At 41.5% G+C, this 27493-nt stretch overlaps 1 protein-coding gene across 1 annotated transcript; it reads left to right on the forward strand.

Annotated features, from left to right (window-relative positions):
* Window positions 1–6229: 6229 nt before the first annotated feature.
* On the forward strand, window positions 6230–26854 carry ppl (periplakin). Its single transcript, XM_038308446.1, has 22 exons — window positions 6230–6453; window positions 11130–11226; window positions 12131–12285; window positions 12415–12535; window positions 14292–14417; window positions 15288–15329; window positions 15417–15578; window positions 15659–15766; window positions 16982–17077; window positions 17181–17303; window positions 17390–17536; window positions 17731–17882; window positions 17980–18089; window positions 20007–20164; window positions 20267–20445; window positions 20578–20716; window positions 21054–21247; window positions 21361–21511; window positions 21598–21681; window positions 21764–21880; window positions 23618–23710; window positions 23799–26854. The coding sequence occupies exons 1-22, from the start codon at window positions 6389–6391 to the stop codon at window positions 26469–26471; spliced, it is 5292 nt and encodes a 1763-aa protein (XP_038164374.1). The 5' UTR covers window positions 6230–6388; the 3' UTR covers window positions 26472–26854.
* The last annotated feature ends 639 nt before the right edge of the window (window positions 26855–27493 follow it).

Consider the following 27493-nt stretch of genomic DNA (forward strand, 5'->3'; position numbering starts at 1 on the left):
ATTTATTTACATGTGCACAGAGACTATGTATGCATGGACTATAAATGGTATATAAAAAAGAGGGTAATTGTATGAGGCTTTTAGATTAATAAACATGGAAGTTATTTACAGATTATAAAGGAAAGTTAGGATATGGAGTATATACATATTAGTTGGTTATAGTACAGGATAATTAATGACAGATAATAGCAGATAAAAAAATTTACAGATCATATACAGCTGTGGATGAGAAGTATGTGTAAGTGGTGTTGGATCCATGGATGTGTGTGTGAGGACAGTACATATGTTATTGTTGAGAAGATGCAGTTGAAGTTATTATGATGACAGAAAGCATAGAGAGCATAACGTTAGAGACTGAATTAACAAATACTGCACAATGGGAGAATAGAGATAGAATGAAGCAGAATGATGAAATGGGAGTCCCTATGTCCTCCAGCAGTCTAAGCCTATAGCAGCATAACTATAGAGATAGCTCAGGATAACCTGAGCCACTCTAACTAGAAGCGTTATCGAAAAGGAAAGTTTTAAGCCTAGCCTTAAAAGTAGACAGGGTGTCTGCCTCACGGACTAAAACTGGTATTTGGTTCCACAGGAGAGGAGCCTGATAACTAAAAGATCTGACTCCCATTCTACTTTTAGAAATTATACAAACCACTCTAAATGTCGATGGAATTCTTTTTCTCCAGCAAAGACAGAAAATCTGGACAGAGTGAATAGAAAGATGCATGGAGCTAAACACAGGACAGCCTTTAAAGAAAACCTTTAAAAGGGTTAAAACATTTAAAGCCATGAATAATTTGATCTTCTTTACAGTTGACTAATCTTCAGTAAACTTAGAGGCTTGATTTTTTCTCCTAAAATTCCCAAACTATGAGGTTCATGGGTATAAGAAGAAAAAAAGGTGTTTTCAATGCTCTTGGAATGTTCCTGGAATCCTCAATGACAGACTACTTCCAGCTGATACCTGCCTTTATTTCCCTCATTGAGGAGCCAGCAGCTGAAAGGCACTGCAGGATCTCTGCTGTGGGGTGGAAACATTAACTGCTGAATAAATACGGCCTTCTCTGTGGGAACTTTCCAATGATTCTGAACCAGGAAAGAAGTAAACATGACAAGAGCCAGAGCTATTTTGTTATTTCAATTTAAAAAGAAAAATACTGGTACTGTTGTTGTGTGATGATCAGACATGCCATGTTTTACTGCAAAAATACATGAGCTGTTGCAATGAAAATATTTAAACATAAAAGAATGAATTAATTTACTAAAACAGTATGTTTGAAAAGGAAACGCCCAGGTCAGTTGTTAAGGTTGACATAAGAATTAAGAAGGCAAACTGGGAGGCAAAGTCTCTTTATAGATTAGTGAGGATATGTAAGTGATTTCTATTGTGCAGAGGAAGCCGGCTATGCAATGGTTTGTGTCATTGGCAGAATGACAATCCGGCATGTTCCAGCATGTCTTCTTATGACAGGAACTGAATCGCAGTACCAAGGAATTTTTTTAGAATCCAATTTGATCCCAACTGCTTAAAACTGATTGATTTTATGGACATGTTTGTCTCTCCTTCTGGGGTCTATCATGACAAAATCCCATCCATCTGCTTTTTTAGCATAGGCTTACCCCCCCCCCCCCCCCCCCCCCCCCCCCCCCCAAACACCAGACTTCATTTAGAAGTGGTTTTTAGGCTAAATCTGGTCGGTCCGCCATAGTCTGGATTTACAAGAAATAGTTGTTGAAAATTGGGCTGTTTGCTCGATTTGACTTTGTCCCACTTGAAATCAGCCTGTAACATCTTTTAATCGACAAGCTGAAAGTTACAGCTATTCACCTTTTAGTTTTTAACCAAATGTAGATGTTGTTTTGATGTAAATCATATCTTTTCATTGTCTTTTTAATAATTTTTTTCTCGATGGGTAGAAATTCTAATAAATCCTTTTTGATCCATATTCTAGACAGTTTACTAATTAATTGTTTACAAATGAAGACATTGGTTTTACCTAAATATTGGTTTACCTCGTATGGGTGGGTGTGAAGTAGGAGGATCATTCGAGGTACACATTCCCTCAAATAAATAAACACAACTCTTCTTAAAACATTTGTTTGTATTTTGTTTGTTAGAATTATTCATATTGATGATGTGTGAATAACCATAATATTATAAGCTATATCTGCCTGTTGTGTGTCAGAATTAACGTTTTCCCAAGTAGTTTTTCTAGTTGAGAACGCAGACATGGGAAATGTGGAGTCAACAAGTCATCTTCATGTCACGTATTTGCTCTACCCAGCCACTGAAGCAGGTGAGTCCAATATTCACCGTGAATTAACCTGTGCAGATTGGACTGACCTGGTTAATTGGCTGGGTAGATTAAACACATGACATGGAGATGACTTGTTGACTCCACATTTCCCATCTCTGTGAGGATTAAAAAGTCATCTTCACAATGCATATAACAAATATTTGGGAATGGAATTGGAGCTCTAAAACCATGGAGTAATATTTTTTGTGTGTAATTGCAGCACTTTGTCCAACTTGCAGCTGTTCTTAAAAGTGCTATCTAGATAGATTTGATCTGATTTGTATTGTTTTGCTTAGAACGGCTTCTCCCTCCTCCAGTCTTGACATATGAAGGAGAGATGTTACTTGTAGTTGATAGTACAAACGCCAGCTGGAATTATTTGAGTCCTGCGGTTATGTCTATATTACTCTTCTTGAACCATAAGTACAAGTGGGCGGGGCAGGTAACATGGAATGAGATGAAATTTGGGGAGCCTTATGTTTGTCATGAAGATAGAATCCAAAAGTTATTGTTGAAGACACAGTTAATCAGTGTGGAGACCATTAGCACGGAGAAGGAATTCAGTTTCAGCTCAAGGTTCCCTCAAAAAGATAAACACTCTTAAACTTTTAAACTCTTAAAAATGACGAGAATATTCAAATGGAAAAATTATTTATATTATGACTCAGAACACACGACCCAGTATTCAAGGCAAGATAGACAGTGGGATTACTCAAAAACTTTTATTTAAAACACAGATCTGTAGTTCTGCAGTAGCAGCGGCTAGGTTGTCTAAGGCAGGAATCTCTGCTGGAGAGAAACACAGGTTAGTGACCACGATAATCTGACGGAGGATGATTATGAACGCTTGAGTTAGACATTTCAGTCTGTGCCCAGACAACGAGAGTGGTTCCAGTGGGTAGGATGACAAGACGCATAGGACGCTGACATAGAGTTCGAGACGCAGAAGCCTAGAAGGCTACAGAACTGACAGTAGTCAGTTCATTTCACAGAATAATCCAACAGGAGTCCGAAGACAGGTCAGCATTCAGAGCAGACAGGGGCAGGTAGGTCAAAAGTCAGAATACAGAAACAGTTCAGGATTAGGCAAACAGAACACTTAAGTAACGCTCTAAAACTGCAAAGGATCAAAAGTAATCTGGCACAGATGGCTGGGACCAAGAAGTTTAAATGGAAGCAGGAGCAGGTGGATCAAATGAGCAGTTATGTGCTAGACAGGTGAATGAAATGAGCAATTAGGCCAGCCAATCATGACAATTGTGAAAGTTGCATACAAAATCCAAAAGACTCACAATTTCTTCCATATTTCTAAAATATTTTCACCTGTATCTAGAATTGTACCACCCAGTTGTACCACAGTTGTATCACTGTGATATGTACACGTCTTTCAGTGACATCTTTCAGTAAAATGTAAATACACCCTGTTTCAAGTCATACTGGTTGAGCCTGTGCAGTCTTGGTTGGCACACCCCCAGCAACAGCACTTACCTGCTGCTGACAAACACACAGCAACACATAGTTCCAACCCGCTGCTCTTCATGTGTTTATGTCACAAGAAATATCATCATGATTTCTGCTGGTACCCATCAGTTCCACCAATGCACTAATGTGGATAAGTGTGGGTGCATATGGTGAAACTCTCACTATTAGAAGGCAGGTTTTATCAGAGTGTTCAATAAAAGAGAGTCATTACACCGCTTGAACTGGTTCTAATTGACTGGGACTGTATGAGGTAGATCAACATACAGTTATGCATAACTGTTAATGCAGGCTGAGAATTTACCCTGGTGTGGTCACTATAGGTCAACTGTCTCTATGCGCTGTGTCATGCTGCTGGAAGGAGGGCAGTTTGGTGGACATAACTATGTGTAAGGGTTTTAATAACAGCTTCTGTGTTAGCTTCTCAGACTTGGAGGTTTTCTTCCGGAGGTGGAAACTACTCTCCGATTTATGTAGTTCTTAAATACTGCCGCATTTAAAATACAAGATGTTGTCTATCCTGGTTGGGTGGCGAGTAAAGCTGGCTACCCAAAGGCTTAAAACACATTGGAGGAAACCCTGCATTCCTGTTAAAAGATGAAATTTTGAGGCAATTTCCACATTTGTCTAAAGCAGGGATCTTCAAAGTTTTCCAGGCCAAGGACCCCCAAACTGATGGGGAGATGGAGCGGTGATCCCTTAATTATATATATTGTATGAAATTGTGTTCTATCAAACTGGTCCTATAGTCAATCTATTACATATGAAGTAATGTAATAAAAGTAATTTCGCCCTGGGATTATTAAAGTATTTCTGATTTTGATTCCTGGTTGATGGGACAGGTGTTGTGAATGAAACGGTGCCCAGCTTGAAAGAGCTCCTGTGTGTTTCTGAATGTGTGAGTCGATGACTGAAAGACATCTTCTTCCTCCATTTATCTGTTTACTAAAGTGTGTTGAATTCATGTTAATGTGGATTTAAAGACATTTCAATTAGTGGGGAAAAAATGGAGGGGAAAATATAAAAAAAAGACTAATCAATGAAAACATTTCTGACCCCCATGCAGTACCTTCGTGGACCCCCTGGAGGTCACGGACCCGCTGTTGAAGATCTCCGGTCTAAAGGAATAAAATCTCTACTGCAATAATTTAAGCATAACATCTAACCATTATAAGAAGTGTTCGCCACACATTCTCCTGGTTGCCAGCTCTGTCTCCTTCCAGCAGCCTCCCATTCCTCCTGCCTTTCTGGGTCTTTAGGAAAGCAATAAAATGAGATGCCATCATTTTTTCATGTTGTTTGGTACACCTATATGCTGAGCATATGAGATACTGGCTGATGACAGCAGTACATCCTCTACATTTAAGCTGCTATAGGCTTAGTCTGCTGGAGAACATAGAGACGAGTTTCCATTATTATCCGTCATACTATATATATTCTCCAACTCTTCAGCATTTATTAGTTCCAGTAAATTAAAGGGGAATGCCGTTTTTTTTTTACATTGGACCCTTGATTTTACGTTATTACATCATGTTCTACCCACCCATATGAGTTTTGTGTCATTTGGAGCTGTACTGAAGATATTCAGTTAGGTTATATCCAAGTAATGTCTTACTATGGGCAACGACTTGAAGACACAAACTAAACTGTTCATAATTTGTTCTTTATGGTACGCCAGCATTCAGAACATGTAGGCCAATCACTGTCCCCCAGCGCCGGACTGGAGTTGTGACAGGCAGCCTGGGCCACAGGCGGCTACGCTCTACTCCTTCTGTTCATTCTAGCTAATCTGAATCATTCAATTCCATTTGGAGAGCGAGATCATCTGTGGTAGCAGCACTAGACATCTTCCAGGCATGTGAGGAAAACTAGCAGCAGTTCAGCGGACAGGATGAATGAATGGTAGCCAGCGCTCGCGGATGATGTCATACATGCGCCGCTTCGTTTTAAAAAGATAAAAATATGAAAAATATAACCGCGGATGTCTAGGGGACAGTGATTTGCCTACGTGTTATGAATGCTGGCGTACCATAAAGAATAAATTATGAACAATTTAGTTTGTGCCTTCAAGTCGTTGCCCACAGGAAGACGTTACTGGGATATAACCTAACGGAATATCTTCAGAACGGCTCCAAATGACACAAAACTCATATGGGTGAGTAGAACATCATGGAATAACGTAAAATCAAGGGCCCAATGTAAAAAAAAATTAGGTTTTCATATATATATATATATATATATATATATATATATATATATTTCTTTTTTTTTTTTTTAAGTTCACACCCCCCTCTCCCCTCGCCCCCCACCCCTCCGTCCTCCAACCAGTAAAAGTCTAGCTCCACCACTGCATTCCTCTATTTGTTGGTGCAGCATTGGAGGCTGACGGAAAAAGGGGGCGGAGCCTCCCTTGGTGGCAGGCAGGTGGAGTAAAACTGACTGCTAAAGGTGATGAGTTCATTAACTGTGTGCGCATTGACAGCGGGAGGGGCCAGCCTTACACTCTGAGGACATTTTTCTCTCCTACAGATAAAGCAGCAGCGGACTCACAGCCAGCTGAGCTCTACCTGTCCTACTTCTCAGAGGAACGCGCGGACAGGTGACCTGTCATCATGTTTAAGAAGAGCAAGAAGACCGCTTCTATAACCCCCGCGCCCACGGTGCAGCCAAAGTCCAGGTAAAAGCTTGAATTTGGAGCAGGGAAATGTTTCCTGTGTGTTTCAGCAGCAGCCGGGTGTTTTACAGGAAAACCTGATAGTGGAAAATGGGTTGACCTTGGTCTGAGCGTCTGATCCTTTAACTCGTCGCCTTTTCTAAGTGTTGTGTTCTTCATTTTACTCGGGTAAGCTCTCACTAGAATGATAACATAGAAGCGGAGTAAAACTGAAAGAATGACGCAGTTATTCAGTGGTATCGACTGGTTGGGCTGGGTTTCCTGAACCAGGCGCACCCGCTCAGGCACTGACTGCTGTCAGGCTGGTCCAGTAGATCTATAGATCTGCTCACCTGTGCAGCTGAGCAGGTGAGGTGTTTTTAAACCACATCTGGTCGCAATTATTTTGTGTTTACAAAGAACTTGGAGACATTTAACCCCCATTTTGCCCTGTAACTCCAGCGCGGGTGTGGCTGATAAGCTGGGTCATAAAGTTGTACCAACAGGTTTGATCAGTATTCAGCTGTCCTGCCTAGAAAGATTGTCGGATAAGAAATTCTTGCTGCCCCTCCCATAACTCAGTTAAACCTGTAGCCCAGAGCCCATCTCCTCTGCTGCTTGATATCTCAGTGAAACTTAAACATTACGCAGAGCTTTAGTTTGAGAGGAGCCCAGAGCAGAGGAATCATCTGGAGGTCATTTTCAAACCACACCTGCTTCTATGGCTTCTTAGACTTTAAAGTTTACTAAACTTGATTTATTGCATTGTGGGCATGGATTGCAACTGTTGAACCAGGAGAGATTTATTCTTGCGATACTGAGGGCAGTCACTTCACATTATTTTCTGAATTTGACGATTAAATTGTGCAGAGAAGTCACTGATTTGGTCAATACAAACCTAAAACAGGAAGCTGAAATATTTAAAGAAACATTTATTAAAGTGTGTCTGGTAGATAAAAAAAAGAACACAAAATCAAAAATATATTTTTGAAGTGTACGTGTAATAAGCTGTCAGTAAGTTCTGGAGTTTCTTGCTGGCCCCCATGGCATGCTCAGATGAGATTTCTGATTTCTTTGAACCTCTCCAGAAATTAAGGATTTTTATCTTGCTTTTGGTTGGCCACCATTGTTTCTACTGTGGCAGCCAAATGAGAACCCCCCCGCAGTCAGTGAAGGAATGATTATAATGCAGCTCCACCCTAGTTGTTTTTTTTCTCACTTGTTCATGTTCATTACCAGTAAAATAAATTTTTTTTATGATTATGCAGTTTGGAAAACTACTTAATGTAAGATGATGGTGCAACAGCAAAACAATCTGCAAGCGATTCAGAAAAGTTACCAAGTAAAAAAAAATTAAAAGAAACAAAAAGCAATGCAAAGAATTAAATTCCCTATTCAGCTTCTTCAGTTTTAGTCTCTAAACTTGTCAGTTTCAGAGCTGGCCTCTGAGGCGCAGCATTCTTCCTGCTGGCCTGGGATGCTAAGTGACAGCATCAGTGCGGCACACCCTCTATGACTCAATCCTGGAGTGTTCTGGTTCTAATCTGAAACTTTCTGCTGTTTACACTCATAACTGGTCTTTTCCTGTCTAATGCTGGCGATGTGGCGGTAAGAGCAGCACATCATAGCCAGAAAACCTGCATAGATGGTGGAGTCGATTTAAAGCACGCCATAGGTGACCAAGCTGTGAATAAATCCTGCTTGAAGTTAAATAGTGAGAGAGACAGAGAAGAGTTTTAGTTAGAGCAGGTGTGGCCTGTTTCTGACCAGGGTGGGCTCATTACCACATGTTCCAAACAAATAATCTCTGCTATTAAGATCTGCTTCTCCAACAGCAGTTCTGTAGAAATATTCATATCATGCCAGAACAAAGCAATGGCAGCTGCTGTGTGTGCATTTTACAGTTGAATGACTTTCTTTAGCTCATTTAAACACAGAGTTATGGATAAGGATCCGATCAGTAAGGATTTATGGGGTCTTTGAAAGTGTTGTGCTGTTTGATGGTGTCTGTAGATCAGAAAACACTTGTTATGTAGCCGTGTTTTAATGAGTCTTTAATTCCCCCCTTGGGGATTTTAATTCTGACTGGTCTGAACATGAGCTCTGCCAAGTGCTTCTGCTGAACTGCATTGGACGCCAGTTCAAACTTGCTCTTATAGTTTCAGCCACCAACTGTGAAGCCCCGCTGTGCACTGTTGATCCTGCAGGTGTTATGTAACCTGTTTGCAAAAGATTCATTAGATGTTGGTGAATGAGGAGCTGGTGGGCTCTCTCTGAAACTATCACAGGCACTTTCAGGTTCATCTCACAGCCCAAACCTGTTGTTGCATGTTTGTTTAATCAGTTAGATATTTCATTTGCTCCATCTCAATACAATGATATGATGCAAATGCTACATAAAGAAAGTAGAAGCTGAATTAAAAGGAAAATTCAAAATGGAGCCAAAGCTGTTCCGAGCTTATCCCAGAAAGAAGAAGATATTTATATAAATCTAGTCTGCAGAATTTACAGATTAGACATGTTGAGCACTGCTTGCACTAAAGCTCCCCCTGAGGAGAGAGCATCAGCAGCACAGGCAGAAATGACAGCAAACCTGCCTTAGCATATCTGCTGTATTTAAACTGGGCTGAGTGTCACAAACCCCACAGGACCTGCATCTGTGTCTCGCTCTGCGGTTATTAAAGGAGATTACTTCTGTACATACTGCGGTCAGCAGATATTATAACACTAATCAAATAACGTTTAGAACAAACTAACATTGTCAGTGTTCACTGAGTGCCAGACTGTGTGAGGAGGTTCTTTACTGCTGTTTCAAAAGGACAACAAGCAACAATTATTGTCTAAATCAAACACTGGATGAAAACAGAAGACCAGAGCAGTCAAAATAAATGTGAGACAGCGCCCTGGTGGACAAACAGTGTAACTGCCTGAATCCATCCATCAATCAAACCCATCCATCCATCCATCATCCATCCATCCATCCATCCATCCATCCATCCATCCATCCATCCATCATCCATCCATCCATCCATCCATCATCCATCCATCCATCCATCATCCATCCATCCATCCATCCATCCATCCATCCATCCTCTATCCATCCATCCATCATCCATCCATTCATCCATCCATCCTTCCATCCATCCATCCATCCATCCATCATCCATCCATCCATCCATCATCCATCCATCCATCCATCCATCCATCCATCCATCCTCTATCCATCCATCCATCATCCATCCATTCATCCATCCATCCTTCCATCCATCCATCCATCCATCCATCATCCATCCATCCATCCATCCATCATCCATCCATCCATCCATCATCCATCCATCCATCCATCCATCCATCCATCCATCCATCCATCCATCCATCCATCCTCTATCCATCCATCCATCATCCATCCATTCATCCATCCATCCTTCCATCCATCCATGCATCCATCATCCATCCATCCATCCATCCATCCATCCATCCATCCTTCCATCCATCCATCCATCCATCCATCCATCCATCCATCCATCCATCCATCATCCATCAATCTATCCATCCATCATCCATCCATCCATCATCATCCATTAATCCATCCATCCATCAATCAAACCCATCCATCCATCCTTCCATCCATCCATCCATCCTTCCATCCATCCATCCATGCATCCATCCATCCATCCATCCATGCATCCATCCATCCATCCATCCATCATCCATCCATCCATCCATCCATCCATCACCCATCAATCCATCCATCCATCATCCATCAATCAAACCCATCCATCCATCCATCATCCATCAATCCATCCATCCATCATCCATCCATCCATCATCCATCAATCAAACCCATCCATCTATCCATCCATCCATCCATCCATCCATCCATCCATCCATCCATCCATCAATCCATCATCCATCATCCATCAATCAAACCCATCCATCCATCATCCATCCATCCTTCCATCCATCCATGCATCCATCCATCCATCCTTCCATCCATCATCCATCCATCCATCAATCCATCCATCATCCATCCATCCATCATCCATCAATCCATCCATCCATCCATCATCCATCAATCAAACCCATCCATCTATCCATCCATCCATCCATCCATCATCCATCAATCCATCCATCCATCCATCATCCATCAATCAAACCCATCCATCTATCCATCCATCCATCCATCCATCCACCCATCCACCCATCCATCATCCATCCTTCCATCCATCCATCCATCCATCCATCCATCCATCCATCCATCCATCCATCCATCCATCCATCCATCCATCCATCCATCCATCCATCCATCCATCCATCCATCCATCCATCCATCCATCCATCCATCCATCCATACATAATAATAATAGCCCAATTTTCCCTTTGGATCGATGCCAATATGTTTAAAAATAACAAAACATTGGCCAGTAGTGAAACGGGTGGGGAATTAGAGCCATTTACTCACCATGAGGACCTATCAAGCAGCGTAGCTTATTTCTGGTTCAGTTGGCTTGATCATCTTGGTGTATCGTTACCAGAGAAACCTGTGTCTGAAAGAAACTATTTCATTCCTATTCCTATTCATTCTTATTCTCAGAAAAAGAATAAGGCCAAATTTTTGTCTAAAAATTGTACCAAGGCATCCAAATGTTTACTATCATTAACTAACTTGTGCTGAATTTATTTCTCTGTTTTCCCACCAGTACCTCTACAGAACTGGCTGGAATCATTGACAGGCTACAGAAAGATGCTGATAAAGTGGAGAAAAACATCTATGATATTGAGCAGAATCTCAACAAGGTAAAGTTTTATGAATTTATATCTAAATTTAAGGTAAATACATTGCTCACTTTATTTATTTGTTTAAATCATCCATGTATTTCATGCATTCGCATGACAGGAGCCAAAGTTCTAGGGGTTGTTATTATTATGATTGAATTCCTAAGCTGAGTGTAAAAACTGAAAAAGAAACGTAACTGAAGTACCGTAAATCCTCTAATATTGGCCTGTATTCCATTGGGACTCTAACAATGGCCGGTCTTGCTGTCGGCGGAGGTAAATACTGGCCGGACTTTTATACAGGCCGGGACTATAATTAGAACCAACGATGTTCCTGAGCAGTCCTCAACAGCTTGTGATAGTAACATACAAGTACCCCAGGGGGGCAATGTTTGCTAACCAATCCAAGCCATTAGCATGGGAAGTCCCATCCTTACACAGAGATCGTAGTGGCCTTACACAATCGTTCTGATCTGAAAGACAGGTATGATTAGGTCTGATATGTCTCTCTAGATAATAAAGAGTTCTTGCTAGAATTAGCAAGCATTTATGCCTACCTCTAGACAATGTGGACAGATATTACAGCAGAAAATAGAGGGATGTGAAAACACAGTTTAAGCTCAGAGGCAGTAGATGTTGGAAGGAGTAGGATTGTGCAGAAAGTTAGCAGCCATAGTGAATTCATATTTCCAGACAATCAGACATACAATCAGAGTGGGCACTAAAGGCCCAGAACTATTCAGCATGACTAGCATTTTATGGAGGTGTAACATCTCTATGAAAGCCCTGTGGTCCCCTGAGCAACTCTTTGTACACTCTTTGTAACAATGCACTCAGGAAATTCTTGTATGCAAGAAGAGAGGTACAAGAACACCCACACAGGGTGAGTAGAAGCTCATAGCCATATTAAACACTTTTTTCACAGGATGTGAGTAAGATCAATGAAGGGAAGCAGACGCTGTACCAGGGTGACACCAACGGGAGAATCCTCGATTCTCTGAAGCTGCTTGATGACCTGGATGGATATGCCCGCAACGCCAAGCGCCTCCAGCATCCTCAGGCTGAGATGATAGAGCAAGAGTGAGTCCTTCTTACTAAAATTGACCATCCTCCTGAAGCAAAACACTCCTCCTAGTGTTGCAGGGCATTACGGCCTTTTCTGTGCCAGACTTTTCATTTTCCTATGTTACCTGTTTATTGTGTGTTCAGTATGATTCAGCTGCGAGAGAGAGTGAATAAGCTGAAAGAGGACCACGACCGAATCTACCACCTGAGCCGCACGGAAGGGATGCCCAGCGTTAACTGGGGCAACATCATGGAAGAGAAAATGGTAAGACATTGATAAGGGAGAATAAATTGTTCACACCTTTAGGATTCACTCTCAGTATAAAGCAGCAAACAGATACAAACACAGTGGCGCAGAAAAGATGCAGCAAAAGGTTTATCCTCACTACTAGTGTTAGTTCCCTTAACATTTCTTATGCTACGTTCACACCGGATGCAGCAAGAGCAGCAAAATCGCATCTGCTGCTTCATTTTTGCTGCTTGTACCAGTTTAGTTCTGACGCGCGGCTGAAGCAGCTTTGCTGCTCTGGCTCTGACGCGCGTTGTGCAGAGCTACAATATCCTTTATTTGCCTTGCAGCTATATTTGCTGTTATCAGTGGGAATAAAGTAGTTTTAATATGTTTTTAAGTGGGAAAATACACCTGAAAACTTCATCAGTGCAGTTAGTTCATCCAGATTACAATCCTGCCCCTCAATGTTATTTCTGTCGGAGCCACTCAGACCCCCACATACCAGCGGTGCGCCGACAGTAGGATCCCATTCCACAGCAGCCTCTGGCCGGGTCGCCTCCTTGCGGTTCACCGTGGTAGCTGGTAGGTGTTTTTCATCTAAATAATCCGATCTGCAGGCACCAGGATAATAAAAGCAAACATATTCTGCCGGCAGATTTCTGCATTTTAAGTTAATTTATGCGTCAATAAACTGTTTCAGAGGAGTGATCACAGCGCTCTGTATCATCAGCGCTGTGTCTCTCTCCCAGCCAGCTCCCAGATCAGCTCCTCTGATTGGTTGACGCGGCGCGTCGAGCAGCAAAAGTAAAATTTTTCCATCTCGAGCAGCAGCGCGTTTGCGGCGCGCCACGCACGTCAGATGCTTAAACGCGCCCGACGCGCTGCTTCAGCTGCTCAGACGCGCTGCGCCTGCTGCTCAAAACGCACCGCGGGACCTTTTGCTGCACCTTGACGCGCGTCAACCATTGACTTTGCATGTAAACTCGCTGCTTCTGCCGCGCCTGCTGCGTCCAGTGTTAACGCAGCATTAGGTTTTGGAGTTTTGGTTTAATATAACTTTGGCCAGTTTAATCCCTCCATCCATCCCTCTCTCCCTGCCGCCGTATGAGTACATTTCATCAAATTTAACCAGCACTTTACTAAATTTCATCTCAAGTTACATATAAATAAGAGTTTACTTAAGAGGATTGGCTTGCTGCCTTCTAGGTTTGGTTTTCTGTTATATGCCAAGTAATTAACTGCATTTTACTGGATAATTAACACATTCATTTATTGCTGTAGGTGAACTGAAAATGAATTACTTGGTAATATCAGTTTAAGAAGTCGGACTTTACCTTGTCTATCTGAATTTTGAACCACAGTACTTACCTGATCATAAGTTACAATTCACTTTGTAATCCGCTGGTAGGTAGTGGGCAATATTAAAAACTGTGGTGCGTTAACCTGATGCTAATTACCCACAAAAAATTCTCCATTGTTACGTAGTAATATGCAATAACAATATTTGCTCTCTTGTAATTACTTTGAAATTATATGCCTTAATTTTGGGGTAATAACCAAGAAAAGTTATTGTTGTTACCTAGTAATTTAGTGTAACTTGCTAATCTATTACCATATTATTACATGGTTATTGAAGTATTATAAAGAAAAGCGTTACCGACTATACAAGCATTGGTTATTCCTGGAAGGTATGGAGGACCTGCATTTCAGTTGTAGTTAAACCAACAACCTTCCCACCTGACCGGTGGATATTAAGCCTACTGAGTCTTCTTTCTGTCTCTCTATCTAGGACAACCTGAACAACAAGGGCTATGGCAATGACCTGAATACTGTGGAGAATGAGGTGGAGGAACACAACATCTTCCACAGTGAGGTAGAAGCTCTGGCTCCTCACATCTCTACTGGTGGAGACAAGGTAAGGCAGGGGCAAGGCAAATTTATTTGTAATGACAAAAGTACAAAGACAATGCAAAGTGCTTTACATGATTAAAATATAGGAAAATAAAACAGAATCAAAGCAAGAAGGAAAAAATAAATAAAATAGGACCACTAACACACACACGACAGAAAAGCTTCACTTATATTAATTAATGTTCTTTATTTTTTTATTTAGTTATTAGTTATTTTTTTTGGGGGGGGGTGGGAGGGCTGTAAAGTGTTGAGTATGTTACTTTAATAAATAACTAGTTATAGTTACTTTCACTGAGCAGTATCTGAGTTAGCAAATCAGTTACTGTAGATGTAAGCCAAAAGTTATAGCCTATTTATAGCCTTAAATTCACTACAAAATAGGCATGAAGCAGAAAAATAATGCTTTTCAAGCAATTAAATAAAAATGAAATATACTTTGCTAAAGAATCAAACAGGGTTTAAACTTTCCAGAAGAAAACCCCAACCAGGACTGTACCAGTACGTAAAATTAAACCACACAAGGAAAATCATTATAGCAATGAGAAAGTAAAGAATGTGTTGATCAAAAGCAGCAGTTGTCTGTTGGTGTTAAGATGATGTTCAGAGGTTCTTTAAATTACAGCTTCTAACTAACATTTATACTATTTTTATTTCTCCACATGATGAGCAAATCACAGCAACATTGAGCCTTCAGTAGCTCTACTGTAGGAATAAAGTTGAATAGATTTTTAGAAAGCATCCAACATTAATTTAAGTGAAAATAAATGTTCTTTTTATTAACAAATGTGACAAATCTTTGATCATATATTGTGTGGTCAGTAAAGTTGTACCTTTTTTACCTTTTTATTCTAATATTCTTGTCTTATTGATGCAGGAATACCTCAGTGACCTCCAGACGAAATACAACAAACTGCTGGTAATAAATCCACTCAAAATATTCCTTAATTATACAGAAAATGACATGTTTTTCAGCAACTTAGGCATTTTCCCTTTTTTATACAAGGCCAGCTCTAGTGCTCGTCAGCGCCACCTTCTGACCCTTCGGGACTACATGCAGCGGTGCACAAATGAACTTTTCTGGATGGACCAGCAAGCAGAGGAGCGGTTCAACTACGACTGGAGTGACACCAACCTGGATTACCCAGCTCGACAGAGGCAGTATGAGGTACCTGGGGGGGGGATGGAGCCACACCCTATTTATAACCATTAGAGCTGTACATGAATCCGGTTTGTCTCCCCCAACAGAACTTCATCAGTAAATGTCTGGAGAGCAAGGAGGCCACCATCACCAAAGTGAATGATGACGGACAGAGTCTGATTGATGCACAACACCCCGGGAAGAATGTTATCGAGGTAGATAATAAAAACAGTTATGCACTGATCTGATATTAATGTCTACAATGAAATAAGACAATCTGTCTATCAATTTCCTGCTCTATTCTTCCCCCATTTTTGAATAAGACCCCAAGATACTTGGACTCCTTCACCTGGGGCAGGACATCTTCCCCAACCTAGAGAACACGCTCTATCCTTTTCTGGCTCAAAACGATGGCCATTGATTTAGAGGCATTGATCCAGAAATTCCGTCCATAATGTGATGAACAGAATCTGCGCCAAAGGACAACCTTGTCAGAGTCCGACTCAAATTCGAAATGACTTTGACTTACTTACTGTGAACCAAGCTCTGACACTGATCATATGGGAATCCAACAGACCGATACCCCATGCTTTCTAAGTAATCCCAACAGGACCCCCTGAGAGATACCCTTGAATGACTTCTCCAAGTCCAAAATGCACTCCCATGAACACTCTAGCATCTTGCTGAGGGTGTAGAGCTTGTCCAGTGCAGGACAAAAATCATACTCTACCTGAATCCCTCCTATCCACTTGAATAGATCTTATCGGATAAGCTTAGGAGTTTGATTCCTGTGTCGTTGGAGCACACCACCTCTTCCCCCTTTTTGAATAGGGGGACAACCATCCGGTCTGCCAATCTAGAAGCCCAACACCCAGTCCCAAGACTCATGTTTCCTCTTCGGGCCGTGCCTGGCCAGGCTCATGTGTATAAGCCCGTCCACCAGGCACTCACCAGCCTCTCCCATCTCCAGGGGCGTTGCTCCAGAGCAAGGCCCCAGTGACCCACGTCCAGGCGAGGGAACACTGTTTCTATGAATGTTTTTCATCAGATGGGGTCTTTAGGCTGCACTTTCTCTGGCCCCTCACTTAGGACCGGTCTACTTTGGGTGACCATTTTATTGGCATGAAATCCCCGGACAGCATAGATCCTAGGATCATTGGAACACTCAAACCCTTCCAGCACGGTTAGGTGGCAGGCCCATCTGATTGTGGTTTGATCCTGCAACAACATCTGGTGCCTGTGCATATTAGGGGAAAGGTTGATATGACACCTTGTTAGGATATACTTAGATTTTACTAGTATAGTCTTATTTTATAACCCCATCATAAACCAGAACTACTGAAGAAAAAAAGGAAAGGCTGTATTTGATCTTTTTTACCCCTTTCGTCAGAAAGCTTGGTTTCTTAAATTGCTTGATTTGATGTTGTCAGGCTCATATGGACGCCGTACATGCCGACTGGAAAGAGTACCTGAACCTGCTCATATGTGAGGAAAACCATCTCAAGCAAATGGCTGAATATCACAAGGTCAGAGAGAAGAACAGAACTGACACTCTAAAGATTCCCAAAGGAAAAGAACACAATGAAATTAAACATCATCATGTCTGAGTTGACGTTTGTTCATGTACAGTTCCACAAGGATGCCCGTGACACTCAAGATCTGCTGAAGCGGCTGGATACAGAAGTCAACCAGAAGTACAACCCGGAGTTCAAAGACGTTTATCAGATGGAGAGTCTGATCTCAGATCTTGATGTGAGCATCACTGCAAAAGAACCTGTATTACCAAATATTTCTGCTATAATAAGATGGTTATTTTTCATCTGCCTGTTATTGAGCAGGACCAATCTAAGGCTGTGGATCACTTTGATGAACGGGTCAAGGCTTTGCAGAAGCGGAGCCTGCAGGTTTTGCCTCTGAAGTACAGGAGAGAAACTCCCCAGAAGTTGCTGCCCGTCGAAGCTCTATGCGAGTTTGACTCCGAAGATGTATGTATATTAAAAATTCCTTTTTAACTTCACTTCCAGTCTTAGGGTTGATGAATTCTCCCCATGATCGGTGGGTTCTAAAAACCCACCTTAAAGCTGTCATCTAGTTACGGATTTAACCAGAACTCCTGCTGAGGCCAGCTCTGAACATGGCGGATGTAGTCCAGAAAAGTTAACCTCTTTCCATATTCCAGGGGCAAATCTTGCGAGGTGAAAGGTACACCCTGCTGCGGAACAACGGAGCTAGATGGGATGTTAAGGATGCAGCTGGACGTAAAATCACTGCCCCAGGGGTTTGCTTCATGATCCCTCCCACTGACCCAGAGGCTGTGGCCATTTCCGACAAGTAAGTGTTCATCTGACTTTTATGCTCAGCCGTCGGACAACACGGCTTGTTTTATTCCACTGTAGCTTTAACTGCATTTGCTATTTTATACCTGCAGCCTGGCTAGTCAGCAAAAGGCTCTCAAGCAGAAGTTGGCGTCCAGCAAAGCGACTTTACAGAAACGTCATGATGTGCTGAAGACGGAGAGTGGAGCAGGAGCACCTACAGGTACGGTCATCCTAACTTTATGTTCCTGTTCAGAGTCAATACCTAAATCAGTTTCTCAGTGAACTGTAGCACGTTATAAGTTATTTAGCTATATTGGTTTGGTAACCAATATAGGGATGTCAAGTTCATAAATTCACTTTTAGAAGCAAACAATTCAACCTCAAATTGATATGCAATAACTAATGGATCCACCCACTAAATAATAAACAATTATCTTTTTAATAGGTACGCTAATTTATCTCTGTGATTGTTTAAGTAAAGAAAGAAACACGAAGGGGTAATCTGAAGGGAACCCATTTAATCCCACCAGTCCTCTGGAAGCTATAAATTTTTTTCTTTTAGCCTTCGGAATTAAGTATTTTCTTTTCTTTAATTCAATTCAATTCAGTTTATTTCTATAGCGCCAATTCACAACACATGTCATCTCAAGGCACTTTACAGTTCAACCAGATCATCCAGTCAGATTGATTCAAAGTTTTCTATCAGGGACAACCAGTTAATTGCATCGACTCATTGACTCGAAGGCAATCCCTCACACTAAGCAAGCTTGTAGCGACAGTGGAGAGGAAAAAATCCCTTTTTAATAGGAAGAAACCTCCAGAAGAACCAGGCTCAGTGTGAGCGGCCATCTGCTGAGGCCGACTGGGGTTCAAAGAGACAGAAGCAGAGATACAGAAAGAAGCACTTCTTTACTCAGTACAAGTGGTGTATTGATCACATGGCCTCCTTGCTCCAAGCCTGTATGTCTAAAAGCAGATATCTGTCTTAAAACGGTACAGGAGAGTAAGGAAAACATCTTTAATTAGCAAATATAACTGCAATATTTTGAACATCTCCTTTTTAAAGGGTTCACTATTGATGTACAGCTAGAATTTTATTTGTGACTGCATATTTAAATTATAAGAACAGTAAAATTATGCACAGCAAAGATTGTTGCTGCTAACATAAAGGATGGCTAGCATTGTATCCCTCTCGATAGCAGCATTATTTAGCTCGCCCATTAGCACCTTTTCGAGTATCGTAGGGAAAATAATAGCCCCCCAAGGAAGCATCATAATGATATAAAAAGTAGAAGTGGCCAATCTTGTTAAGGTCTCTGCGTAGTGCAGTAGTACATAGCTGGCACTTCTTTCAGGATCTCATTGGCAGTGAAAATGTCCTCTGACCTTTCAAGGCACCTCTTCAGCTGTGGAATCTCTGGATTTCCTAAGAGGTGATACCAAACATGACTGGCATGGTTACATGGGAAAAGGTTATGAAACATTTTGAATAATCCCACAATCGCCCTCTCTATGGATGCAAGATAGGTTATGCACCAATTCAATTGCAATGGAAACTAGAATCTAATCAGTAGACCTTTACACTATGCTTTTCTCCTATGTTAGATGAAACTGATATATTGAAGCTAGTTTAGGAAACAAAAATACCTAATATGTACATAATACTCTGGCCAAAGCTAGGTGGGTGTGTACAGGATAGCACGCAGGCTTTACACCTCACAACATGTAGAAGTAGAAATAACTTTCCCCAACATTGTTAAAGCCTCTCCTCATCAACTAAGAGTGATGCTGTGAAGATCAGCTGATTTAGTCGTTTTTTGGGGCTAAATCGTAAGATCCTTTTTTTTACACAAAACTATCCAGGTAGATACCAATCTCCCCGAGTGATCGCAGTGGATATTATGGATTGCGCAGAGGCTTAAATGACGTTGTTTGGCTGTGATGACTTTGCAGGTGCTTTAACTAGGCTTTTTTTAAAGCAGGCTTTCGGTATTTGAGATAAAACTTTAACTTTCATCTTTAACAAAGAAAACATAATAGGCCAGGTTGTGTAAGTTACAGATCATGCTTTGGTTTTATTTCTGCCTGATAAGCTCTCAGAAAAGTCATGCTTTGTGATGTGATTGTCTGGCTGCAGACAAGGAGGAACAGCAGTGTCGCCAGCAAATGGCCGGTCTGGACAAGATTGTCAGCGATCTGGACAAACAAGAAAAAGCTATTTATACTCAAGTTCGCCCACCGCTGGAGCAGAACAGACCACTGCAGGACAGTGCTGACCGCCTGCACGAAATGAGGGTAATAACCCTTCGCTCCATTCTTTCTTCTTGTGTCCCACTTGGATTCAGGTTTCTTAGAGGGTCCAAAGAGAGCTAATGCACTGTTGTGATTTCTCTACAGGATATCGCTGCAGCCGTCAGTCGGATCGAACCAGAGAAGACATCAAAGGTTGCAGAGGCAAAGAGCTTCTTGACTTCAAACCCAAAATGTGCCAGTGCTCCTCAGCTCAACAGCAAAGTGGATGAGGCCAATAAGAAGTACACCAAGATAGATCAGCTTCTGCAGTGCTCTCAGGAGAAGTATGTGGCCTGATGAGTTCCTCTGTCTGTTTTTTTCCCTTCATTTCTAAGCTCATGAGTTCATCTCCACCTAGTCTTCAAATACAACTCTTTATTAAAATGAACACAATATAAATGCTGTTTATTTCTTAGGCTGAAGAACTCCAACCAGCTGGAGACATCTATTCAGAATGCAAAGACTTTACTGTCGACCTATGAGAACAAGCTGGCAAGAGAGGAGGTCGCTCCGGCAGATGTTGTCTCAGTGGAGAAAATGCAGCGAGAACTTGCTGTGAGATGACTTTTACAATATTTTTTTCATACAGGCACTTTGTATCCTTAAGATTTATATGTGAAAACAGTTTATAAATAAAATGAAATTAAATCAAACTTCCCCCAGACCCTCTAAAACTTACCCAACGCTCCAAAATAACACCACCTGCTGCAAATAGTTTATAATATTAATAAAAAATGATAATGAGATTCAAAAAAGGTTTGCATTTGGAAGCTTTTCATTTCCCATGTTATACTATATTAACTCTAATGACGGCACCACTTATCACCACCTGCAAAAAAAAAAAAAAACATTACTACATATTTAGTAAATCTTTTATTTTTTAATTCTGCAGGATGTGGGATCAGACCTGAAGTCTCAGAGACCAGTGATCTCCGAGGCAGAGCAGAACCTGCGCTTGGCCAAAAGCAGCTGTGATACCATGGCCAAGAACTTCCAGGAGCATTGTCCGGACATTGAAATACAAGAGGCTGAGGTTCAGAAAATCAACAAGCGCTACAACAACCTCAGCAGGCAGATTGACACCAGGTAAGGAGGACGCTTTTAACAATTCATGCATCAAAGGTTCCTGAAAGCAATAAAACCCAACACCCCTATGCTAGCAGAGTTGAACTAATGAAATATGTTCCTACATGCTAAAGGTCTCAAAGCCTGCAGAGAGCCAAGATGGCTTATAAGAATTACCGCAATGATTATGACAACCTGAATACCTGGCTGTCCCGTGTCCCCAATTACGAGCCCCGGGAAACGGATGACCAGAAACAACTGGATGCCAAACTGAAGAACCAGAGGGTAAGATCAGCTGCAGCCGGATTTCAACCCTTCATAGTTCTATGAAATACGTTATTCTGATACTAAACAGCACTTCTTTTCCAAAGAACCTTCTGTCTGACATAGCAAGAAAGGAATCGGACTTGAACAATGTCTCCAAAAATGCCCAGCTCTACCAGCAGGCCGTGAAGGTGACACATTTCTAACCAGTTATAAATACCAGTAAAGACAAAGAAAATGTTAAACTTATGGCTAACTGATTTCTCTCTACAGGACTATGAGACTGAAACTGAAAAGTTTAAATCCATTCTTGATGTTGAGGATGGACTTGTACCTCAGTCCTATAAGAGGAGCAGACTGGAGTCACCTGCTCTGGCAGTAAAGGCAGAGGTGATGTTGAAAACACCCACACTACCTACAGAATTACAGCTGTAAATGAGATATTTCACTAAGACTGAAATGGGAATCAAAACCATCTTCTATGGAATATAATGAGATGTTCTCTGAATTATATTTAAACCAATGCACCAAAGAATGTCCATTATAAAGGAATTTAACACAAGAAACCAACTAGGTATATTACTTATACAGAAAACACGCAAAAACATTAGGAAGACAGAAAACTAGATGCCCTGGAGTTAAAAAGGTAGTCTGTATAATCCAAAACATGTTTCAATGAACAACAGGCAACTAAGTCTATTAAGATAAACACTGAACTTCAGTTCCATAGAGAGAATGTGTCAAAACAAGCTAAATATTGTTTCAAATAAACCTGACATACGCAGTAGTTCAGGAACCAGAGTGAAAGTAGCAGAGCAGCCTAACGGAACACTATGGATGTCTCTGTATGGTCGGCGTGTTGACAGTCAGAAACTCACACAACAACCATCCTGCTCAAAAGGCATCAGCATCTCAAATGAATGTTTCAGAAATTCAATTCAGTTTATTTAAATAGCACCAATTCAAAACATATGTTACATCAAGGCACTTTACAGCTCACCAGATCATCCAGTCAAATTGATTTAAAGTTTTTTATATAGAAAAAACCCAGTTGATTGCATCAACTAGTTGGCTCAAAGGCAATCCCTAACACTAAGTATGCTTTTAGCGACAGTGGAGAGGAAAACCTCCCTTTGAACAGAAAGAAATCTCCAGCAGAACCAGGCTTAGTGTGAGCAGCCATCTGCTGAGGCCGACTGGGGGTTCAAGGAGACAGAAGCAGAGATACAAAAGGCAACTGTAAAAGGCCCCTTCCAGGAAACACACAGCTCCCATGTCAGATGATTAAGAGAGCACATCAAGTTAGTCACAGTCAGAGAAACAGGACTACACTGACAAACAGGTTGATCTCCAACATCTATAAACAAAGGTGTTGATGGCAGCAGCACAGCTGATATTTCTCTCCAGGATGGAGTCACAGCCAAACAGGAACAGACCAGATGAAGCTACTATGAGAAAAAGCAGAGAGAGCAGAACGTTAGAGATTGAACTAACAGATTCTGCAGAGTGGGAGAATAGAGATAGAATGAAGCAGAATGATGAAAAAGGGGTCCCTATGTCCTCCAGAAGTCTAAGCCTATAGCAGCATAACCATAGAGATATTATGAAAGCAACAGTTTTGTGAAGATGTTGTGATAGGGTCTTTTATATTATCTGATATGTGTGGAAATGTAGTCGTCTGGAGACCTTGGAAAAAAACTTGTTGGAAAGGCTAGAGTCTCTGGTTTCCAGTGAAAATAGCCTTAGCAGATTTGGCGGAGGAAACATTTCTCTAAGAAAGTACATTTCTAATAGACAGGTAAACGGCATATCCTTTGTTAAAAGTTCTGTAAAACCAAAACAAAAAAAAAGCCATCAAAAAACAAAATTTTAGAAACGTTAAAGTCCCATTTATTTAGAAGGATTAAGAAAGGAAAAAAAAGACGAAAATGTTTTAAAATAACCTTGAAAAAAGGACGAAGCCCCGCCTCTAGCGGCCTGGTGCCGGTATGGTCGGGCTTAAGGGGATAGTACTGAATCAGTACTGTTGCAACAGTTTTACAGTTAGTCATAAATAAAAAATAAACGTTTTGTATTACTTTAAATCCTTTGAGTACTTTGTTTGAATTTGTATGTCTCTGTTTGTAGGAAGCTGCTATTGAAGCAAAGTTCACAGAGGTTAATGCTGTCAACAAGCAAAGGCTGCAGAATCTCGAGTTTGCACAAAGCCTTCTGAGCCAGGTGAAACAATTGTACAATAATATTGATGGTACGTCTTAAACAACAATAAACAATAACTGAAATAATGAATATCGATCTCTCTGTGCAGCAACCAGATATTCCTCTCATCCAGTCTACCAGTGTACGGTCGGTAAATGCTGCCGCACCAGGAGAGGAGCCATGGCGTATCAAAAAGCAGCTGGAAGATGAGATCCACAGGAGAGAACAGCTAGAAAAAGAAATTGAGACCATTCAAACTGATATTTACCTCCTGGAAGGACAAAAGCCCCAAGATACAATAGTTAAGAAGGAGCTCATTAAAAAGGTCCCAGACCCCCAATTAGATGAGGAAGTACATAAGGTCCAACAGAAGCTCTCAGAGGAGCGCCGTTCCACCCATGTGCTGGAGAATGACCTAGAGGTACTCCAGCTAAAACTACGTGGCTTGGAAACGGAGGTCAAAGAAGGAGCACAGCAGTACACAGTCAAAGAGGTGTTGCGTATTGAAAGAGACCGCGGTCAAGAGGAGGAGGTTCGCAACCTGCGTGATGAGCTAGATGAGTTAAGAAGGCAAAAGATGTTGAAAGACAATGAGCTGATTCAGATCAAAAAGCAGGTTACCCTACTTGCACAGGAGAAAAACAAGGAACAGGAAGTGATCACGGAGGAGGAAATAGTCAAGGTCCAGAATGACCCCCAACTTGAGTCAGAGTACCGACTCCTCCGTGACAGAAAACAGAAAGAAATAGAAAACAGAAAGCAGCTGGAGGATGAATTACAGTTCCTCCAAGAGAAGCTCAGAAGATTAGAAAAGGAGAAAGCAGTTGCTGAGGAGACGATTTCCATCAAGGAGGTGCTAAAAGTGGAAAAAGATGTTGTCTTTGAAAGAGAGGTAGAAAACCTCAGAAGACAGTATGAAGATGAGAAGGCAAAACGGAGGTCATCGCAGCGGGAGAAGACAGACCTTCAAAGAAAAATTCAGAGCCTGGAAGAAGAGAAGTCTAAGGTTGTGGTCCAGGAAAAGATGCGTGAGATTGTCCGCCCAGACCCTAAGGCAGAAAACGAGGTGGCCAACCTCCGTCTTGAAGTTGTAGAACAACAGAGGCGCTACAGAGATGCTGAGCTCCAACTGAAATCCCTACAAGATGAACTTACTATGCTAAAGAACAGAGGGCCTCAAGTGGAAGTCAAAGAGATCATCAAGGAAGTAATCAAATACAAGACAGATCCACAGACAGAAAGAGAGCTGGAGAGACTTCGCAATGAAATAGTCGATAAAACTCACCTGACAGAGAAATCTGAAATGGAAATCCGTCAACTCCGGGATGAGATTGAAAGGTGGAAGGCAACTAAACCACAAATACAGACTAAAGAGGTGGTCAATGAAGTGTTGCAGTATCAAGAAGATCCCAAGACTAAAGAAGAGATTGAAACTTTGAAAAGAAAGTTGGCTGATGAGCAGAAGAAACGTCTTGATCTTGAGAGAGAACGATCAGCTCAGGAAGAGAAGATTAGACTGAAGAAGATTGATCTGTCTCAGGTACGAGAGAAGATTGTTCATCAAGAAGTTGTGAAGATGGAAGAAGATCCTGTACTTAAGTCAGAATGTGACACTTTCCTCCAAAGCATTAACAGCGAGCAAAAGCAAAAGGAAAACCTTAAATCAGAGCTGTTTCAGCTGCAGAGACAGATTGCTGACCTGGACCTGCAACTGGAGGAACTGGAGCGTGAGCGCAGGGCAAGGCGTGAAGCAGAGCTTGAGATCCAAAGACTTCGTGTCAGACTTAATGAGCTGGAGATCCGGGACAAAGAGAACCGTGAAAAGGTGACAGTCAAACAGAAGGTTGTACTGCAGCAGGATCCACAGCAGGAGAAGGAGCATTCCATTCTTAAACTGCAGCTTGATGAAGAGCGCCACAAGCGCACCCTGCTCGAGAAAGAATTGAATATCCTCATTCAGCAGCAACTCACCCTGGAGAAGATGGATGTCAAGGAAAAAGTTGTCCGCACCGAGAAAGTCCAAGTGGAGCGAGACCCCGAAGCTGAGCTGGAGATTGAGAACCTTAGGAGAACTTTGGAAGAGGAGAAAAGGAGAAGGCGTGATCTTGACCAGGAGCTGTCTATCCTCACTTCCAAGCTCTCTGATATGGAATTTACTAACACAAAGTCTACTAAAGAGCTGGACTACATCCGTGATGAAAGTCACCGCCTCCAGCAAGAAAACCAAAGGCTGCAGAACGAGATTCGTAAACTTCGGTCAGAGATTGATATCACCTGCAAAGAGACTCGACTTATCACCGAGTCTGCACCAACAGAGGATGGCAGGAACTTTGAGTTGAGGCTTGACTCGCTACAAAGAGAGCTAGCAGATCTAAAAAGCATAACAACCCAGAAAGATGAAGAAATTGAAAAACTGAAGAAGAACCTAGCAGCAGTGAGAATGAAAAGGGAGCAAAGGGAGAGTCACCTCCAGAGATCCATTGTTGTTATTGACCCTGATACAGGAAGAGAGATGCGACCTGAAGAGGCATACCGTCTAGGGTTGATCGACTGGAAGATGTTTGTTAACCTCCAGAGTCAAGAGTGTGATTGGGAAGAGATTACAGTTAAAGGCCCGGGTGGCGGATCGTGTGTTCTTCATGACAGAAAATCAGGAAAGAAGTTCTCCATTGATGACGCACTGCATTCTGGGCACATAACACAACGCCAGTATCAGCAGTACATAAATAAAGAAATATCCATTCAGGAGTTTGGTGTAATGGTTTCAAGAATGCAGCAGTAAACATTCCTAAATTACTGCCCTAAACACAATCTGTACTCATTACTTTAATGGTCTACATGCTGTGCTTAATCTCCTCTTGAGATTAAAACTTTACCAACCAGGGCTTCTTCTGTACTTAAAGTTCCAAACTACATTCTGTATTTATTTTCTTATGCCTATGCAGTTTTCTTGCACTACATCTATGTTTTTTGGAAGTGCCATCACAGCAACTTGCAAGTTTTGGGAAGGGCTGATTATTTATTTCAGCCAGGGTTGATGGTTTATCTCTGATTTGGTCTTTGCGGTGGGTTTGAAATGTATCCAGAGGGATTTCTTATGGTTATATGCTGTTTATTCATGAAGCTATGTATTCATTAAGCCTTAATAAAATCATTATAACCAGACAGCTGTGGATTTGTTGACATTTATTTTGACATTTATATTATATACATCATATCATAATGCATCTATTGTATAGAGCAACTGTGATTGATATTATTAATGCTGTTCAAGTTTGGGTTATTTAGCTTTTTATGCATATAGCACCAAGCACCACAAATGGCATCTTTAGGTAATGTGCATGGCCTATAAATCCATTTTACATCAAGAATGATAAAAGAAAATAACAACACAGGGAGAATCACGCAGGGCCATCGAGGAAGAAGGCAGCACATTATGAAAGCCCCTGGAGCCAACAACCTTTTTATTCACATATATTTGGAATATACACTGCCTGGCCAAAAAGAAAGTCGCCACCAAAAAAAGTAGTCAGTTGACCTCATTCTTTGAGCACATACTGTTGCTGAACCTAGACCTGAGCAACTGCAGCAACCCCAGATCATAACACCGCCCCTACAGGCTTGTACAGTAGGCACTAGGCATGGTGGGTGCATCACTTCACCTGCCTCTCTTCTTACCCTGATTGGCCCATCACTCTGGAACAGGGTAAAGCTGGACTCATCAGACCACATGACCTTCTTCCATTGCTCAACAGTCTAATTTTATGCTCCCTAGTAAATTGAAGCCTTTTTTCCCGGTTAGCC

Source organism: Cyprinodon tularosa, unplaced genomic scaffold, assembly GCF_016077235.1.
Source record: "Cyprinodon tularosa strain WSP-4 unplaced genomic scaffold, ASM1607723v1 ctg637, whole genome shotgun sequence".
Taxonomy (NCBI): Eukaryota; Metazoa; Chordata; class Actinopteri; order Cyprinodontiformes; family Cyprinodontidae; genus Cyprinodon; species Cyprinodon tularosa.

Bases quoted from the DNA above. Each gene is read 5' to 3' on its own strand.
- ppl (XM_038308446.1), top strand. From the start codon at position 6,389: ATGTTTAAGAAGAGCAAGAAGACCGCTTCTATAACCCCCGCGCCCACG. The intron at 14,418-15,287 runs GTAAGGCAGGGG...TTATTGATGCAG, and splicing joins TCTCTACTGGTGGAGACAAG to GAATACCTCAGTGACCTCCA. The intron at 17,078-17,180 runs GTCAGAGAGAAG...GTTCATGTACAG, and splicing joins AAATGGCTGAATATCACAAG to TTCCACAAGGATGCCCGTGA.